The following is a 20,886-nucleotide window of genomic DNA, read 5'->3' on the forward strand; positions in this document are numbered from 1 at the left end:
TTGTCTATGTGTATAACATCGCTCACTCTCCTCCTCGCCATACAGTGCACATCTCCAGCCCCTTTACCTTCTGTATCACCCCATTACTTGTAGTATGTAAGCTCGTTGGAGCAGGACCCGCACCCCTATTGTTTCCATCAATTGATTACTATGTAACTGTGGTTCTGTAATGTTTGTACTTTTGTCTTTCTGTATCCCCCCTATCTATGTAAGCGCTGCGGAATATGTTGGCGCTATACAAATAAAGTTTATTATTATTACTAGTATAATACTGCTCCCTATGTACAAGAATATAACTACTATAATACTGCTCCTATGTACAACAATATAACTACTATAATACTGCTCCTATGTACAAGAATATAACTACTATAATACTGCCCCCTATGTACAAGAATATAACTACTATAATACTGCCCCCTATGTACAAGAATATAACTACTATAATACTATCCTCTATGTACAAGAATATAACTACTATAATACTGCTCCTATGTACAACAATATAACTACTATAATACTGCTCCCTATGTACAAGAATATAACTACTATAATACTGTTCCTATGTACAAGAATATAACTACTATAATACTGCCTCCTATGTACAAGAATATAACTACTATAATACTGCCCCCTATGTACAAGAATATAACTACTATAATACTATCCTCTATGTACAAGCGGAAACTACATCTCACTTAGGGGGAGACCCCCTTACACATATGGACACCATTAGAGGGAACGTATCACGTCCCCACAGCACTATAAACTGAGGCCTCATGTCCACGGGCGGAACGGATTCCACATGCGGATTACCGCAGCGATTCCGCACAGAAATGAAGCACGCTGCGATTAGTTTTCCGCAGCAAATGGTCCGAAAATCAAATCGACATGGTTAAATTCAGTTGCAGATGCCAATGCTTCCCTATGAATTGCGGATCTTCCACGTGGATTCTGCAAATCAAATCCGCCGTGGACAGGAGGCCTGACTTGTGGTGCTATTAAGGAACGTGACGGGAAGCCGGCTAAGGTGTTTTTTTTTATGCTCTGAAGATCACTCCAGCACTGTAAATCCAGCTCTTTTCAGTGTCGTCCATACGTTCTCCCGTAGATCTAGTTTATGATGGGGGACGTGACAGGTTGCCTTTAAGCAAAGCATTTATAGCACAATCACTGATTCTATTGAAGCATAAAAATTACGTATGAAAAAAGAGGAAATCAAGGCGTGGAAATATCTCCTCCACAGATGGCCGAGTTCTCCAACGGGGCCATTGTAGGGCACATGCTGATATATTTCCCGTGCTGCAGAGAAAGCAACATTTCCACTAATTTTGCTTCTCCAGATAAGAGAGAGTGATTGTACAGCAGAACAAATAATGGGAAGAGAGAAGTTGTACAAACCAGGAACACATATGCCTGGGGCTCCGTCCTCAGTGATAACCTGTAATTGGGAACGCGGTTCATCTACCATTACCACCACCAACTGACATCTAAAAGGAAAAGCAACCGAATAGTAACATTATAAATGTTTAGTTCTATGTAGAACCTAAATCTGATTCTACCACACCATTGTAACATAATACTGCCCTTTATATACAAGAATATAACCAGTATAATACTGCTCTTGTGTACAAATATGTAACTACTATAATACTGCCTCCTATGTACAAGAATATAACTACTATAATACTGCCTCCTATGTACAAGAATATAACTACTATAATACTGCTCCCTATGTACAAGAATATAACTAAAATAATACTGCCTCCTATGTACAAGAATATAACTACTATAATACAGCTCCCTATGTACAAGAATATAACTACTATAATACTGCCCCCTATGAACAAGAATATAACTACTATAATACAGCTCCCTATGTACAAGAATATAACTACTATAATACAGCTCCCTATGTACAAGAATATAACTACTATAATACAGCTCCCTATGTACAAGAATATAACTACTATAATACTGCCCCCTATGTACAATAATATAACTACTATAATACTGCTCCTATGTACAAGAATATAACTACTATAATACTGCTCCTATGTACAAGAATATAACTACTATAATACTGCCACCTATGTACAGGAATATAACTACTATAATACAGCTCCCTATGTACAAGAATATAACTACTATAATACTGCCCCCTATGAACAAGAATATAACTACTATAATACAGCTCCCTATGTACAAGAATATAACTACTATAATACAGCTCCCTATGTACAAGAATATAACTATTATAATACTGCTCCTATGTATAAGAATATAACTATTATAATACTGCCCCTATCTACAAGAATATAACTACTATAATACTGCCCCCTATCTACAAGAATATAACTACTATAATACTGCCCCCTATCTACAAGAATATAACTACTATAATACTGCCCCCTATCTACAAGAATATAACTACTATAATACTGCCCCCTATCTACAAGAATATAACTACTACAATACTCTCCCCTATGTACAAGAATATAACTACTATAATACTGCTCCCTGTGTACAAGAATATAACTACTATAATACTGCCTCCTATGTACAAGAATATAACTACTATAATACTCTCCCCTATGTACAAGCATATAACTACTATATTACTGCTCCCTATGTACAGGAATATAACTACTATAATACTGCCCCCTATCTACAAGAATATAACTACTATTAGGGCGCCCACCCACTGGCGATTTTTTTTTCTTTGCGTTTTGCGTTTTTTCTCAAGAGCAATTAGAATTGCATGTGCTCCTGTCCACTGGCGTTTTTTTTTTCGGTCCGTTGCGATTTTTAACATAGGAACTGTCAGTTGCATATGTGTCCTTATTTTTCTCCTAATGCACCCATGATTGTCAATGGAAATTAATGGAAAAGCCGCGAAAATGCCGCGAAAAAGCCGCAAAAAACGCCGCGGAAAACGCGCCGAAAACGCTGCGTTTTTCACGCACGAAAATCACAAACGCCAGTGGGTGGGCGCCCTAATACTGCCTCCTATGTACAAGAATATTACTACTATAATACTGCCTCCTATGTACAAGAATATAACTACTATAATACTCTCCCCTATGTACAAGCATATAACTACTATAATACTCTCCCCTATGTACAAGCATATAACTACTATAATACTGCCCCCTATGTACAAGAATATAACTACTAAAATACTGCCTCCTATGTACAAGAATATAACTACTATAATACTGCCTCCTATGTACAAGAATATAACTACTATAATACTGCCCCTATGTACAAGAATATAACTACTATAATACTGCCCCCTATGTACAAGAATATAACTACTAAAATACTGCCTCCTATGTACAAGAATATAACTACTATAATACTGCCCCCTATGTACAAGAATAGAACTACCTAAATACTGCCCCCCATGTACAAGAATATAACTACTATAATACTGCTCCTGTGTACAAGAATATAACTACTATAATACTGCCTCCTATGTACAAGAATATAACTACTATAATACTGCCCCGTATACACAAAAATATAACTACTATAACACTGCCCCCTATGTACAAGAATATAACTACTATAATACTGCCTCCTATGTGCAAGAATATAACTACTATAATACTGCCCCCTATGTACAAGAATATAAGTACTATAATACTGCCCCCTATGTACAAGAATATAACTACTATAATACTGCCCCCTAAGTACAAGAATATAACTACTATAATACTGCCTCCTATGTACAAGAATATAACTACTATAATACAGCTCCCTATGTACAAGAATATAAGTACTATAATACTGCCCCCTATAGACCATATATAGCTGATACTTGTACGCTCCTTACAGTTATATTGCAGTTCTGCATTGGCATTGTAATGTTTTATAATTGTGGGATCGGCCTTTTATTTTCATAGAATGTGGCTTTTCCAGAACTGCGAGGACGGTGATATTGACCCGTGTGAGTCATTATCCTGCAGCTGTTGGAGCGCCTTCTTCTACTGTCTTCTCTGCTTTGAAGTTGTGTCTAGGGGTTATTCTCAGCGCATTATACTGTGTATCCGCTCCTTCCGGGGTGAAGTGCGGTGACTGGAGTAGATGCTATTGTGCGCTCCATTAGAACACCGATCTGATCAGGGACTCGAGCTTTACTGCATTTTCTATGGGAGTATGAAAACCGCATCCTGCCTCTTGATTAGCTGAGGCTGCTGCCCTCCTCCATGCTTCACATTGCAGCTTTTCTCTATTTATTAAGCTACGTAAATATATATTGTATTTTCTGATGTAGAAAATATACAACAGATTTTGTTGCGCCATAATGCGCATGTTATATGTCTTTTTCTGATGTGGATTTCACCCCCTAATTTGAATAGGTGGAATCCAATCTGATAATCCACAACATATATATATTGATATGCTGCTGATCTGAAATATATGTATGTCCATTCCACTAGGATTTCTTTCGCACCGTGCCAATGAGATTTGTTAAATCGTATTCACGCGGCTTGTACTGCGAACGCAAAAATCTTTCACGACTGTGAACCCTTTTCTTACGGGAGACGAATCGCTGCATGGCCTATATTTTCGTGTTCCTTGGACCGCATCGGCCATTGTTGTCCAATGGGATAGGAAAACTTCCTGCGGCATGTGATGTGAGGTTTCCCAGTGAAAGCAATGGGAAACACTCGCCAATCCTCTGAAGCGGCTGAAAGGATCGCTACTTCATTAAAGTCATGGGAGGCGTTGTAGACAGAAAAACGCCTCACATCCGCAGGTGAATCACACGCTAACGAGCACGATATTGGGCCGTGTATATGATCAGTTAGGACTCATTCACATGGGCGTTGAGTATTTATGTTACTGAAAATTGCTTATGCCGTTGTATTATCCCGCTGCTGTTGGTTTTCGTGCGCGCAAATACAGTGCATATTTACACACCCTAAAAAGTATACAGAACGGCCCATGTAATATGTGCAAATACCCAGTGAGTATGCAGGTTTCCTTTGTATTCGCCACATATTTGAACCAGCCCATTATTTTCAATGGCTTATTGTGTTGTGTAATATACGCTAAAATTGGACATGCCACGTATTTTTTCATGCGATCGAGCATTGCATGAATAAATGCGCTCATGTGAAGGAATCCATTGAAATTAATGGGTTCTATCCAATGCAAATTACGCCCACAATTTCTTAGTTTGTTTACCTGATGTAGCTTGATATTCACCTCCTGTGTCAGTGGATCAGGCTGCCACTTTATCTCTCCCCCATACTTTACATTGCAGTTGTGCTCCATTTACTTCACAACGACTGGAGTTTAAGGGTGGATTCAGATGAGCGTGAATGAATGGCTGAGTGCTGCCTGTGATTGGCTGAGTGCTCAGCCAATCAGATATAGCCCTTTTAGCAGGCAGGGATTTTAAATCCCCATCTGCTGAAACAGATTCAGAGCAGTGCAGGGAGAAGGCCGGGTAGACGCGCCTGAGCCCCGGCAGCTGAGGAGAGGTGACTATATATATTTTTTTGTTTTTATCACACTCTAGGGATGATTTTCAGGGAAGGGCTTATATTTAAAGCCCTCCCCTGAAAATCCCTGCAGGGCTTGCCAGCAGCCCATTGCTTTCAATGGGACTGCAGAAGCACCAGTCCCATTGAAAGCAATGGGAGAATATCACGAACCTCTGCCATAGCTGTCAGAGCTGTGGTAGGGGATTCTTTACTCCCCGCAGGTATGAAGAAATCCTATAATCCTATTACTATTATTTTTTTTAACACAAACCATGGCTGATTTTCAGGGAGGGGCTTATATTTCAAGCCCTTCCCTGAAAATCACTGCAGGGGTGTCAGCATCCTATTGCTTTCAATGCGGCCCCATTGAAAGTGATGTTGCACGGACCTGCATTCTCGCATGTTTGAGCACGTACGTGGGTGCGCGGTTTTGTGCGCACCGATGTACGCATATGCTCATGTGAATACAGCCTAAGACCACTCTACCACAAGCATTGTTTTACCACTTACTACCGTACGTGCGTTTTGCGTGGCACTAAAGCTCCATGTATTTCAATGGGGCCTTTCACAGTAGCATTTTTGTGGCATGTATTTCACGCAATAAATCGCTGTTGAAATCGATGGGCTGCATGGAAAACCGGTAAATACGCAATTCCATCCGTAATACTGCGTTTTACTGCACTTTTCACACCTTAGGCTAATTTCACACGGGCGAGCACAATATCGGGCCATTAAACTCGTCAGCGGTGCCGCTGGACCAGCAAGTGTTTCCCATTGTTTTCAATGGGAAACCTTGCATCACGTTGCACTCGCGTGCATTTTGCTATTCCAGCTTGTTAATAGCGCTATTTACCAGGTGACACTCGCTGTTACGGATGCCGACAAGCAGTTGCCAGAAAAACAAGAGCGCTAACAGCTTCCTCCAGCACTTTTGTAATAGCAACATTCACACTGGCAATAAAATAGCGCAATTATCGCACGATGCAAGAGCGAGTGAAAACGTAAAATTATGAAACCAATGATTTTTAATGGTTTCCTTCACATTTGCGATGTTTTCATTCATGGGATGTTGTGAGAAATAAATTGCGGTATGCCCTATCGTGCGTTTTATCTCCCATGATTCCCTATGGAGCCTCCTTTTTATCGTGTCACAAAGCACAAGCACGCAATTTTCATGCGATGCGTTTTTGACATCAGAAAATCCTATTGACTTTCATGCTAAAAGATCGCGGCAAAATCGCGTGGTGGAAAAAAAATGTGTGAGCTCATCACAAGTGTCAGCAATATTTGTGCAAGATAAAGCAGCACTGCCGCTCAAAAATCGAGAATTTCTTGTGGCAATATCGCGATCGGAAGTGTAAAAGAGCCCTTAGGCTAGTTTCACACAGGCCATCACGATTTTGCTGCAAGAAAATCGCAGCAAAATCACGTCTTGGTGCCTGTGATTTAAACGTCAGCAATATTTTTTTTATTTTTTAGGATAATGTTGCATCACGGACACCTGCGATAAAATTGCGCAACTTTTTTATTGCTCGGGTCAATAGGACTTTCCAATGTTAAAATCACATCACAATGCATGTTTTGTGCGATGTGATAAAAAGAAGGCTCCAGAGGAAAACATGGGAGATAAAAAAAAACGTACATCGCAGAAACATAGAGCCTGCCGCGATTTTTTTTGTTGTTTCCACATCACTGAAAACATTGCAGATGGAAACCATTGTAAATCATTGGTTTCATAAATCAGCTTTTTTACTAACTCTCGCATCAGGCGAATAAAGCGCAGTTTTCTTGCCCGTGTGAAACCGCCCTCCGGAAGCTTCAGCAATTGTGAATGTATTTCACACACTTTGCTGCAAATGAAAGTGACAACAGCAATACTGGAGGGGTAACAGCAAGACCCCCCAAAAAGGGACTAGAGACCATTCCTCCCTCCTTCTCTAGTTGTGCTTATTCTAGTGTCCTTGTCACTACCGTATAACCAGGCAGTCAGTCGTTCATCTATGACGGCCTGTTCACTGTGAATGGAGGTGGGCGAGCCAGAATGATCGATGATCGCTGCTGTATGAAAGCACAGGAACAATCATCGGTGGGACGACCATGTGGCATCTGAGGTGCCGTCAGTCATCTTGTGTAGAAAGGGGGTTTGTAATAAATATTCTACTAATACTAACAGAAATGGCTCTTGTTCATTTTTCTGGTGTCGGCCATTTTATTTGTGCTTCAGTATTCTGTTGTTTCTGGGTTGGCTCTGTGGGTTATTGGTCCTGTCTGTGTGGTTGGTGTTTCTGCGGTCTACTTCCCTCAGCAAGTTGCTCAGCTGCAGGGCTACTACTGAGGCCGCTGTCTCCTAATGGTTCAGGGTTGGGTCTGTGGGTTAGCGGTCCTGCCTGTGCGGTTGGTGTTGCTGCGGCCTACTTCCCTCAGACGTGTTCTTCAGGTGCAGTCAGGGCTACTACTAAGGCCGCTGTCTCCTAATGGTTATGGGGTTGGCTCTGTGGGCTAGCGGCCTTCTGTGCAGTTGGTGTTGCCACAACCTACTTCCCTCAGCAAGTTACTCAGCTGCAGGGCTACTACTGAGGCCGCTGTCTCCTAATGGTTCAGAGTTGGGTCTGTGGGCTAGCGGTCCTGTCTGTGCGGTTGGTGTTGCCGTGGCCTACTTCCCTCTGACGTGGTCCACGGCTGCAGTCAGGGCTACTGCTGAGACCACCGACTCCTAATAGTTCAGGGGTTGGCGGTGTTTGATCTTGGCTTTTCCTGCTGTGGTTCGGGCTCTATCTTGGCAGTGGGGTGACTTGTGTTTGACTATGTCGCTTATCTAAGGCCGGGGAAGCAGCTGCGGTTCATTTAGCTGCTTCTCATCATGTTGGTGCCGGATCCGAGAGCCTCAGATCACGTGTTTAGTGGTTGTTTTTTTTCCTTTTACTTTGTTACATTTTTCTCAGTTGTTTTTGGGGGAGGCACATAAGGGAAGGCGGTGGGCTTGACAAATTCTCTCGGTCCCCTTATACCAGCTTCTGGTGTAGATTATGGTCAGGTTCTTGCTGCAGTATTGGTTGTTATAGGGCTGTTTACTTTTGCTTTTCCCCTTCGCGTGGTTCAGGGTCCGCTGGGGCTGATGGCTGGGCTACGGGTCTCCCCGGCTTGCTGCTGGGGCTACCCTTTACTGTGCCGTCTCTGCCAGGCTCTCTGCCAGCTTGTTTGTATTGGCTGTGCCCCTCTCCTTCCTGTGGGCCCTGCTGCTGTCCAGGACCGGGATTCTGAGGCCTAGGCAGGCAACACTGTGCAGCGGGCCTCCTCATCTTAGCGGCTCCCTCCTCTCCTGTCCCGCTGGCTGGGGGAAGCAGCGAAGCCACTTCTTGGGTCGGCCACAGCTGGAGCTGGTGAGCGCGGTCACAGCAGCAGCGCTCTTTCAGCCCATTTACCCTATCTCCACCTGGGGGATCTGTCCGGGCCACATAATAACAATTTCTGTAACAGCTCAGCCCTAACAACCAATCACGTTGCTGGAATTGTGAATCAGAACCAATCGGGTTGCTGGAATTGCTGAATATGGCTGAGCTGTTACAGAAATAGATAATATGCAAATCTAGCGCGGGGCTTTTCGGGCCCTGGTAGGCCTCCTGGTGGACTGAGCGGACCTTAAGGGGTCTCTGTCTACTCCCCACAAGGCTAACGGGGGGTAAATAGAGTCTAGGGTGAGCTGGGTGCCTTGTATTGTTGGGTGGGCCACAGCAGCTCCTCCAGATGCGTCCTCTCTTCCCAGCAGGCTGGATGTCCTCCTCTTCTTTAGTTCACCTGTCTGTGTATTTCTCCAGCTCTGTCACTGCTATCACCTCTAAGTCCGGGGATTCTGGAATACAATGCCGCACTATCATACCCTTGAGATAGCCCTGATTTCTTTAACTCAGGGCTCCTTCACACTAGCGATTGTGATTTTGCTGCAAGAAAATCGCGGCAAAATCACAATTTTGCTCATGAGATATTTGAGCAGTATCGATACTTTTTCTTGAAAACATCGCTGCCGCTTGTGAATCTCTTGCCCAATTTTCTCGTAATGGACAACTGGAGTTTCTAGTGTTAAAAACGCATTGCATGAAAATTGAAAAGTTAATACGTTGTGATGCGATAAAAAGTACGCTCCATAGGAAACGTGGGAGATAAAAAAAAAAAAAGCCACATCGCAGTAGTGAAAACATCGCAAATGGGAATGAAGCCATTGAAAATCATCAGTTTCATAATTCTGCATTTTCACTCACTCTTGCGTCGCTTAAAATTTTTTCTCGCAAATGGGAAGGCACTTTGCTTTAAGGACCAAGCGATTGTCATCATTGCATTTCAAGAGCCGTAACTTGTTGACATAGCTGTATGGTGGGCTTGTTTTTTTGGGGAGGGAAGTTGTATTTTTAGTAAACTACATTAAAAGCGCACGGCACTTGCATGAAAATCGTATGCCATGTGATGCATTTTTTCCTAATATTCCCATAAAAAATAATGAGCGATTCATGAAGAATTGCACAAAAATAGGACATGGAGCTATTTCTTTTAACTCTGAATATCTGTCCAAAAGAAAATTTGCTCATGTGAATTAACCCATTCCATTGAATATTGTCTTTTCTCATGCAAGTTCCTTCCATGTTGGAATCAAACAGAACTTACACGACCAAATTGGCTGTGCGATTGTAATATTAAGACTGAAGTGCAGCCCCTGTGCAATCCACTGCTTGTCTTTAGGCATTCAGCTTCTTTAGCAGCTAGGACATTAGGATCTCTTCTTAGCTGTGAGGGAAGGGCTGTCTTTGTAGGCTGCTCCCTGCACTCACTGCTCTCAGACCTGCGGTCAGTGTGTACACTATCTTTGCCTCTCCTAGATTTACATAACCTGCTATAAGCACTTATCTGCACGGAGCTGCTTCTATGCAATCACCAATGCAGCAATGTAACTGTGTGATAACTGGAGATGGTTCTTGCCCTGAGATGACATAATCGTGCCCTGTAGATCCCAGCAGGGACTGGCACCGGTTTGCGTCTGCTCTCTTCTCCTGGCATCTTACCTTTGTATTAAAAGAAAGTGTTTTTTTTTCCTTTTCTTATAATTATAGGAGTCTAATAATCCACAGATTATATGAAGGTAAACAGCAGGAAATTGGCAGAACATGCTATAATTACAGCAATAATGAACATGCTAGCGACTTCCTGATCTCGCATGGCACAGCGCCACCTGCTTCCAATGAGCTTTAGTTCTGGACATTGTGTTACCTGTCTGTAAACAGTCCAGATTAATCTAGGGGTGCACATAAAAGAGAACTAAATTACAGAATTGGGCACTTCCTCCTGGCACTAGTATGCATTAACCCCTTGTCACCCACCATAGCATAGAACACAGGTACTCAACAGGTGGACTAGGGTCCGAATGCGGACCTCAGCTGCCAGCTGTCCAGAGCAGAGATGGGAGCCACCGCCACTTCCCCTTCTGCCTTCCACTAACTCCTTTCAGTGTGCTTTGTTTTTCTGGAGCAGTGATCTTGAGAACAGAAGTCGGTGGTGAGACTCAGTGATTCTGAGAACAGGAGTCAGTGGTGAGGCTCAGTGGTCTTGAGGACAGGAGTCGGTGGTGAGGCTCAGTGATTTTGAGGACAGGAGTCGGCGGTGAGGCTCAGTGATCTTGAGGACAGGAGTCGGCAGTGAGGCTCAGTGATCTTGAGGACAGGAGTCGGCGGTGAGGCTCAGTGATCTTGAGGACAGGAGTCGGTGGTGAGGCTCAGTGATCTTGAGGACAGGAGTCGGTGGTGAGACTCAGTGATCTTGAGGACAGGAGTCGGTGGTGAGACTCAGTGATCTTGAGGACAGGAGTCGGTGGTGAGGCTCAGTGATCTTGAGGACAGGAGTCGGTGGTGAGACTCAGTGATCTTGAGGACAGGAGTCGGTGGTGAGACTCAGTGATCTTGAGGACAGGAGTCGGTGGTGAGACTCAGTGATCTTGAGGACAGGAGTCGGTGGTGAGACTCAGTGATCTTGAGGACAGGAGTCGGTGGTGAGGCTCAGTGATCTTGAGGACAGGAGTCGGTGGTGAGGCTCAGTGATTTGAGGACAGGAGTCGGTGGTGAGGCTCAGTGATCTTGAGGACAGGAGTCTGTGGTGAGGCTCGGTGATCTTGAGGACAGGAGTCTGTGGTGAGGCTCAGTGATCTTGAGGACAGGAGTCTGTGGTGAGGCTCAGTGATCTTGAGGACAGGAGTCGGTGGTGAGGCTCAGTGATCTTGAGGACAGGAGTCTGTGGTGAGGCTCAGTGATCTTGAGGACAGGAGTCGGTGGTGAGGCTCAGTGATCTTGAGGACAGGAGTCGGTGGTGAGGCTCAGTGATCTTGAGAACAGGAGTCGGTGGTGAGGCTCAGGGATCTTGAGAACGGGGCGGTGGTGAGGCTCAGGGATCTTGAGAACGGGGCGGTGGTGAGGCTCAGGGATCTTGAGAATGGGGCAGTGGTGAGGCTCAGTGGTCTTGAGAACAGGAGGCGTGGTGAGGCTCAGTGGTCTTAAGAACAGGAGGTGGTGGTGAGGCTCAGTGGTCTTGAGAACAGGAGTCGGTGGTGAGGCTCAGTGATCTTGAGAACAGGAGGCAGTGGTAATGCTCCTAGTAGGAGGCAGAACAGAGCAAATCTACTGGTATACTGGTGAAAGGAGGGGAGGGAGGATTTTTTATGGCGTTTTGTGTTGAATGGGGAAGAAGAGAAGATAAGAGATATGTTTTACGTAGGACTGTACATTATGTCTTCTAAAAGGAGGGAGAGTTATGTTTTACATGGGACTGTATGTTGAAGGGATATGTTGAGGTGCTGAAGTTAAGGGGTGTTGCTGTATTTGTTTACATGGGACTATATAAGAGAAGATGATGGGAGTGAGACTGTGGTGTTTATATGGATATGTTGGAGTTGAAGGGAGGGGAGTTATCTATCTTTGCATGGAACTGTATAATTGATGAGATGAAGAGAGGGAGTGTAGTTTTTACATGGGACTGAATGATAGAAGAGTTAGTGGTGAAACACTGTAACCTAAGCGGCCACAGAGGGGGGACCTATGAGAAGGGCCACAGCGGGGGGACCTCTGAGAAGGGCCACAGAGGGTCAGCAGAACTACCATAAGAGGAGACAATATAAGTAAGAGGGGCATTATTTACTATGGAGGAATTACTGAGAAGTACATTGGGGGTAGCAGCAGGATGGGAAGAGTGTGCAGAGATGAGTCATAGCTGGCGATGGTGGTCTAGGCCCAGATAGACAAGTAAACCAAACACAGATGTCACCAATCAGAGAAGACATCATGTATCATAACTGGAGGTAACTGCACTCTAATCACTATCACTGTGTAAAACTGGTATCCTGGCTCATAAGGGGTTCAGAAAGACTTGATAACCCCAAAATGGTATAAACATCAACTCAATCTGCAAAAACAAGCCTTCACACGGCTCCATTGATGGGAAAAAGAAAAAGTTCTATAGTGCAAAAGCAGTAAGAAAAAAACTCGTATATTTGAGTATCGCTGTAATTGTAGCGTAACTTTTACAGAATTCTAATTCTCGAAACTTAGCCCCGACCCTGTCCCGCCTCTCCCCATTGCAAATAGTGCAGAGGGGCGGAGAGGAGGCAGAGAGGGGGCGGGAGCTCAGTTCCTGCTCCTGGCTCTTCCATCCTCCCCCCCCTGCAGATGAGGACGACGTATATTGGCTCGGCGTGAAAACCGAGCTGATATACGTTCGTGTGAATGCACCCTTAAGTTAACATATGTTAAAGTGTAGCTATTAGAGATGAGCGAACATGCTCGTTTAGAGCAATTACTTGAACGAGAATCGCTTTTTTCGAGCAACTGCCTACTTGTACAAAAAGATTGCGGGGGGGGACGGCGGGGGTGAGCGGGCGGTAGAGAGAGATAGAGCTCCCCCCTGCTATCCCCAGCTCCCCGAATCTTTTCGCACGAGTAGGCAGTTACTCAGAAAAAGCAATGCTCGTTTGAGTAATTGCTCTAAACGAGCATGTTCGCTCATCTCTAGTAGCTATATTTTTTTTCAAACTTCTGAGATGTCCATCACTACTAGAAACTCATCAACTATACAGGGTGCAGGCAGAAAGATTAGCCAGCCCTATATCTCAATAGTGGTGTCCTATATTGAAGTAACCACACAACACAAAATTAGTAGGACTAGTTCTGCGTGGCTTTTCAGGTATTTGTGTATTCCAGATTTCACTGACAGCAAGCGGAGATCTTCACCACGGTTAGGGTCATGTTACACGTCATTTTCTTATGATCAGCCATATTCTCATTTTCTAATAATTAAATGAACCCGTCGGGTCTCTGGCCCATTCTGTCCAGCATTCAACCTTGGTAAGTTCCTGACGTATGCAATGTTAAGCTGATAGCGTATCAAGTTTTCCTGGCAGGTGTGCCCACTGCGTGATGCTGTGACTTGTTGGTCAGCTTGGACGTCCTCCAGCGTCCGGGTTAACCATTGATCGGCTTGTACGCTCAGTGTGTGGTGCTTAAACCAAGTCTCTGGATGAGAGTTCGTACCCTGCGCCCTGGATCCAGGTCACGTATTCTGTGGCACTGACCCCTGTGCCATGTCGCACTGCAGTGTTACGTGGAAGTACAACACATTCGCACAACAGTTGGGTATCCAAAATAAATAACCCTAGTGATAATGTTCCCTTGAAGTGAAAATGTTAAAGGTCAACTCCACCCTACATTACACATAGCTCTACTGCCCCCTGCTGATTCAGTGTATTTAGTGTCATTGCCCTACAAAGATCACACTAGCATCCTTAGCTGGGGATTCACACCCCAAATCAGTAGTTAGCAGCCATGACCCACTTTAGCTACCAGCTTGTGCGTGGGGGGCACCAAACGGATGTAGGCAATACCACTTTACCCCCCATCACCCCCACCAGCCAGATGATCTTGCTCTGGGCAGCAGCATCTTGTGATGCTATATGGATCATTCTCCTTGCGGTTCTGTGTTTTCCCCTCCTGATGTTATGAAACATCCATTAGCACCCTAGCAAAACTTAGTTCTTTTACTGCATATATGTAATAAACTTCTTGGTTCTGGGGCTGTATTTATGCTGTAAGATTGGTTCTGATGCTATAGTTATGTATTGAGCTTGGCTCTGTGCTGTATTTATGTGCTGAACTTGGTTGTGTATTTATGTTATGGGTTTGGTTCTGTGGCTGTATTTATTGCACTGAGCTTGGATCTGGGATGTATTTATGGTAGAAGCTTGGTTCTGGTGCTGTATTTAGTGAGTTTGGTTCTGTTCCTGTATTTAGTGAGTTTGGTTCTGGTGCTGCATTTATATATTTTGTGAGCTTCGTTCTGGTATTTGTATCTGATGAGAGAGACAGAGAGAGAAAAAAACAAAAAACTCGGGACCAGGCGTCCCACATACAAAATCGCCCGAGTCTCCCATTGTAGTCAATAGGGTTCGTTACTCAAGTAGAGCTCTCGAATTTTACGAAAAGCTTGACTCGGATAACATTGGCCCGAGCATTTGAGTGCTCGCTCATCTCTAATTACTGAAGCTAATTCCTGCAGTATTTGTTACAATTACTTGGTTCTGGTACAGTATTTATTCACTGAGCTGATCTGGTGTGGGTATGCTGTTATCTTCCTATCCAAGGGCGTAACTATAGAGGATGCAGGGGATGCGGTTGCACCCGGGCCCAGGAGCCTTAGGGGGCCCATAAGGCCTCTCTTCTCTATATAGGGAACCCAGTACTATGAGTAAAGCATTATAGTTAGGGGCCCTGTTACAAGTTTTGCATCGGGGCCCGGGAGCTTCAAGTTATGCCTCTGTTCCTATCAGTGCAATATATGTATAGTTTTTTTCCCCTTATGACCGGTGGTGGGGGCATTGGGGGATCCAACAAATTTCAGCACAGGGTACCATGTAACCTAAGGCCAGCACCGTTAGCATGAACTGCACTAACCTAATTATGTTGTATCGCTGCCAAAAAATTACATTGACATCTCGTCATACTGGAGCGGTCGTACGTTGTCAACAGTGACGTGGTGGTGACACAAATATCATCATTATAGCTAAATTCATTTAATCTGGATAGAAACTGGATTATCGAATCTTCTTTCATAGCTGATCCTCACGTACCAGACTGTTGGATGCCCAATTTAAGGGATGTAAGCCACGGGGTGTAAGCCACAACTCAAACATCTTACAGCTTCTTCTTGCTCTCTGGCACTGTGAGGACTTGACGCTCTCCCTGTGGCTGGTGGGGAGATATGGGCGATCGATACGGCACATTACATCCAGGAAATCCCAGCCTGATCTTAGGGCACTTTACTCATTATGAAGCAATTCAAGGGAACTCCGCCACTATCGCAGGTAAGATGATCAATTACTGGCGTTTATAGGGTTAATGTTGTAAAATGACAAAAAGTTAATAACTTTTTTTTCTTTTTTTTTTTTTAAATCAAATAATTTTTAATTGCTACACGTCACCCGAAGAACAGTCGTTTTAGATGAAATCATGCGTTTCCATTAACTTCTAATGCCTAAATACATGGCTTCTTGGAAACTCTGATATCACTTCTCGGAAGTCTTGTTTATGGCGCGGTCACCCTCGCTAATGGTGTCTGTAGACGGCAGCCTCCTTGTTAGAGGGTAAATTCAAGTTCCGCGTTTTGTACAGTAAAATATACAACGCAGTCGCAGTTCTAGTAGCGGCGGGGTCGGGCAGGCCACTTGAACGCAGTAACGTGGATTTAACGTGCACTTTCCACTTTGTGACGTGCAAAATATTCCGTACCAGGGGACTATACTACCAGCGTACCAGGGGACTATACTATGGCCGACCTATGGCGCAGCTACGGGGATGCAGTTGTACCAGACGCAAACCTTACGGTCCTTTGGATTTAATCGTGACTGATGTGCAATCAAATGTTCGAAAATATTGGGCTTTGAAGTAATAAAATGCTGCCGTTTTTACCATTAGCAACTATAAAACCTGAAAGAAATGTGCACTTTGTGGTCCATAAGTGTTCTTGTTGCCCCTAGCAACCAATCAGAGCTCAGCTTTCAATTCTAAAGCTGTACTATGAAAAAGAAAGCTAAACTCTGATTGGTTGCTATGGGCAACACAGACATTTTTTTCTGAGGCCATCCTTGCCATAGCTCTGTTTTTACGGTCCCACTAAAAGGCGTTTTACAATTTGGGATCTGAAGGTTGGTATTTAGGCCTGAGGAGTGACGCCATGCCGTGATCCAGGACCGTGATGGCAGCATTCGGCCCTTTTAAACTGCCAGAGTTTGGAGACGCCCCATGAACTGGTTCTCGTCTACGTTCCCGGCGCTGTTACTTGCGTGGTTACTAATATCTCATCCTGATATTTGTCTCTGCTGGTTATCTGATGAGTAAATGGGTCACGGTAATTCCCGCTGTCTAAATAATTCATATTTGCAGATGATTGGCGTGGACGCGGCACAGCGCAAAACACGTTTATATGATTCATGGGTAAATCTCAGCCTCGGAGAGATAAGGTAGGGTTAACAGACGGCGGAGCTGCGGACATCCTGCTCTACACCCGGCAGCCTGGCAACCGATCGCATATGGATGAATCTCCAGGAACGTCCCAGCATCCCCCGGTGTTACCACGGCAACCACTTGGCCGCTTATTGATGTTTATCTGTGCATCCATCGTAGGCCCAGGAGCGCAGAGATCTCAGCATCCATCCCTCTCAGATCATACTGTCACCCAGCTCTTCCAGGGTCTTGCCTCGTCCCACAGAACGGGGGATGTAAAACCGAATGACCAGGCGGACTCCTCATCCGGCGCTCCGAAAATAAGATGTTTCCTCACAGTTTTCTGTGAATAATAATAGATTTTGAGTGGAATTTATTTAGGCATATGCGCCAATCTTCTGCCATAAAAAAGTCGCAAATTATGGCGCATGCCATTTCATCCAAACATTTCTGAGGTTGTTAATTTTTACGCAGCGTTTGACTCTTTTTTCCAAAATCTGGCCGGTAATTTTGGTGCTTTTAATGAGAATTGTTCACTTTTCGCCCATTGCTTTTAGGCAGGCGTAAAAATCATGGTTGGCTCACTCACTTATCGTTCGGTTTAAACAGCGGCCGTTCAGTCATGCGGAGGTGCGCACCGAGATCCACACGATTGCGCAATTTTGCAAGGAAAAGAGCACACCGGGTGTTAATTGGGCTAAATGATTTTTTAGCTCAGGGTGCAGCTGTGTCCCGCGCCCGTGTGAACGGTCCCGTCAGCGCGAAAAGTGCAGGGAAATGCTCAGATACGCACACAATAGCGCAATTGTTTTGCGCTGTGACTTTTTGCGCTATGACGCTTTTTACGCATACACTTATGGGAAGCCGCCGTCAAAGGTTTTCCCCAGAATAGCAAGTTATCCCCTGTCCATCGGTGGGCATCCAACCTCTACGCCCGCCCACCAATCCTGGGAACGGGGGTCCGGAGCGTTCAGTAATGAATGCAGTGATGGTCACACCTGCGCGCTGTTGCTTCATTCATTTCAATAGGAACTCCGAACTTGGGTAGGGGGTCCCAGAGGTCGGATCCCTAACGGTTGGTCCTATTAATAGGGGATAACGTGCTAATATGGGATAACGCCTTTAATTTTCTAGTGCGTGGACTGTCAAAAGATGCGCTAAACTGTGTGTGCTCTTAATAAACGAAACCTATCTTAAGGACCTTTTATATGGCCGACAATCGGGCATGAATGTTTGTTTGCCCGATCATTGGGCCATCTACATGTGCCAATGATCAGACATTGGCTATTCGCGTAATTTATGCCAGCTGGTTGCTGGCCGGTAAACACAATCGCTGGTCGGCTGCACATCTCCCGCGATTATGTCTTGTGAAGAACGGTTAAAGGATCTGGGAATGTTTAGCTTGCAAAAAAGAAGGCTGAGAGGAGACTTAATAGCTGCCTACAAATATCTGAAGGTTTGTCACAGTGTGGAGGGATCAGCCCTACTCTCATCCGCACAAGGAAAGACTAGAAGCAATGGGATAAAACTGAAAGGGAGAAAACACAGATTAGATATTAGAAAAAAACTTTCTGACAGTGAGGGTGATCAATGAGTAGAACAGGTTGCCACGGGAGGTGGTGAGCTCTCCTTCAATGGAAGTGTTCAAACAAAGGCTGGACAAATATCTGTCTGGGATAATTTAGTGATCCTGCATTGAGCAGGGGGTTGGACCAGGTGGCCCTGGAGGTCCCTTTCAACTCTACCATTCTATGATTATCTGGCCATATAAGAAGACCATGTATTTTATATAAAGACCGGTCTTTAAAGCGACCCTCCGGCCCAGGACTGGAAGGTGGAGGGGGGGACATTTGGTTGGCCATCATTATGTTCCACCAGTTCAGAGTTCCATTTTCAGGGGGACCAAGGTGGCTTCTGCCATCTTTGAATTGTCTAATTCCATAGCGCATTGGTGATGTTAGGAGTACCTATAACTGCTGTGTGATTGGTCAGCACTGCTCATGTGATCAGAAAATAGCAGTGGCCATCTCGGCTACCCAAAATTGGGTACCAAATGAGGGCCAACACAATCAACTACTGGTAATATACCCCATCCATTCTCCAGTCCCAGGGCAGAAACTGGAGGGTTACTTAAATAGATCTGAACCGTTTTGCTTCGATTCCTCAGGCTCTCTGCTTGCTGGTAGTGAATGGAAATGTTTATATTCAAAGACTGAAAATCTTTTGTGACCTGATACTTCTCACAGCTGAGGGTTTGTTACAGTTGTATCCAGTCTGCACAATCATCTGTGAGCTAAACACATCAGCAGCACAAATGTATCTCCTCTTGTTTGTTACAATGTATCAGTGCAGGTAATATGTAGCAGGCTGGGGTCCAGGTTGTCTAGGTCACATTATATAGCCCGGTGGGAGTAGAGGCTGCAGCGATCACTGTACACAGGATTGGGATGAACACATATGGTGACATTGTTGGGTCTTTGGTGAGGGGTCACATATAGTTTCTTTATAACCCGGACATGGTACAGTATATATGTAATTAGATCACAGCACTGTCTAATCCGTTCATCCCTCCCACAGGTGGACGCTCTTCGTGTTTTTGTTCGCTCGGATTCAAACGACCTGCAGTTCCCCGTCCTGTTTGTGGTGCGCCAGCAGAAAGGAGTCCTGTCATGGCAGGTGCCCCTCGCCTTCAGGGGCTAGTAAGTACTACCACCATCAGCACATTCTCACTGGTGTCGACCATTTCTCTGTTTGTTCTGCTGATTCTGTGTTTGCAGATAGTATCCTCTGCTGTGGTGCATTATGTGAGATACTGTATGCTCTAGTCACACACAGAGCTGCATGCAGAATACTCCTGTTTCTTTATCATCTGTCAGGTTGAAGGATCTGATATCTCCCCGCTGGTTCAGTGTCTGCTGCAGTGTGTTATGGGAGATGTAGTGTTTTCCAGAAGAATGTTATAGTTTATATATGCTACTGTACTCCTCCAGTCACCCCCAGAGAATCCTGCGTTCTAGTGACCTCTAAGGCTGAAAAATCAAAGATCTCTTTGGTGCTTCAGTGTGTGTAGAAAGCATGGCCTGCTGCGCAGCGTTGTGGAGTATGTAGTGTGATGCTAGCACCTGTATACCAGGCCGCTGTAGAGGAACTGCTCTGACTTCTGCCATTGATGACCTGTCCTCATGATTGGTCATCAGAACTGATCAGCAGGGGTCTGCTGCGCAGGATCCCTGCCGATCAGCTAATTGCCGACCCGCTGTCAGTGTGGAAGTAGATAGTGCCGTCATCATTGCAGCAGCCTGGGTTGGTACTACAGAGGCTGCTCCCATTCAGTTCAATAGGAGCTGTGCCTGCAGTACCAAACCAGGCCACTGCACTATTGACAGCGCTATCTGCTTCCAGCACTGTCCACACTGACAAAGGACACGGGGATCAGCTGATCGGAGTGGATCCCGAGCGACAGTCCTCCGACAGTCAACTTGAGGATAGTTCATCAATAGTAAAAGTCCGGACAAATACTTTAACCCTTTCAATATTTGTACTATCTCACCAGTAACCTTATCTTTCACCAGCTACCAAAGAACGTACACCTACCAGGATGTGAGCCGCACCTTGTGCCCCACCATCCCTGACGGCCAGACCCCAACCTCAGAGCAGTTCATGTACATAGACATAGCCTCCATGGCACCTTCTAGTGTCCAATATGAGCTTGTAGTCAAACGACTGACCGACTTCGAACTTCAGTAAGTGCTTTTCTTGTTTTTTTTGTTTTTTTTATGGGGTAAAGGAGTGAAATCAGCCCTCAAATTTACTCTATGGGGCAATAAAGGATACAGCATTTATCAGGCGTGTCCACTTCTTCTATG

At 44.7% G+C, this 20,886-nt stretch overlaps 1 protein-coding gene across 2 annotated transcripts in view; it reads left to right on the forward strand.

Moving 5' to 3' along the window:
* Nucleotides 1–20,886, forward strand: part of SIDT1 (SID1 transmembrane family member 1) — a 69,787-nt gene that overhangs the window by 22,452 nt on the left and 26,449 nt on the right. For both annotated transcript variants that reach the window (XM_066599324.1, XM_066599325.1), the window contains exons 3-4: nt 19,598–19,719; nt 20,593–20,763. In XM_066599324.1, coding sequence (XP_066455421.1) covers nt 19,598–19,719; nt 20,593–20,763 — 293 coding nt within the window. The remainder of the gene's footprint in view (nt 1–19,597; nt 19,720–20,592; nt 20,764–20,886) is intronic.

Source organism: Eleutherodactylus coqui, chromosome 4, assembly GCF_035609145.1.
Source record: "Eleutherodactylus coqui strain aEleCoq1 chromosome 4, aEleCoq1.hap1, whole genome shotgun sequence".
Lineage (NCBI taxonomy): Eukaryota > Metazoa > Chordata > Amphibia > Anura > Eleutherodactylidae > Eleutherodactylus > Eleutherodactylus coqui.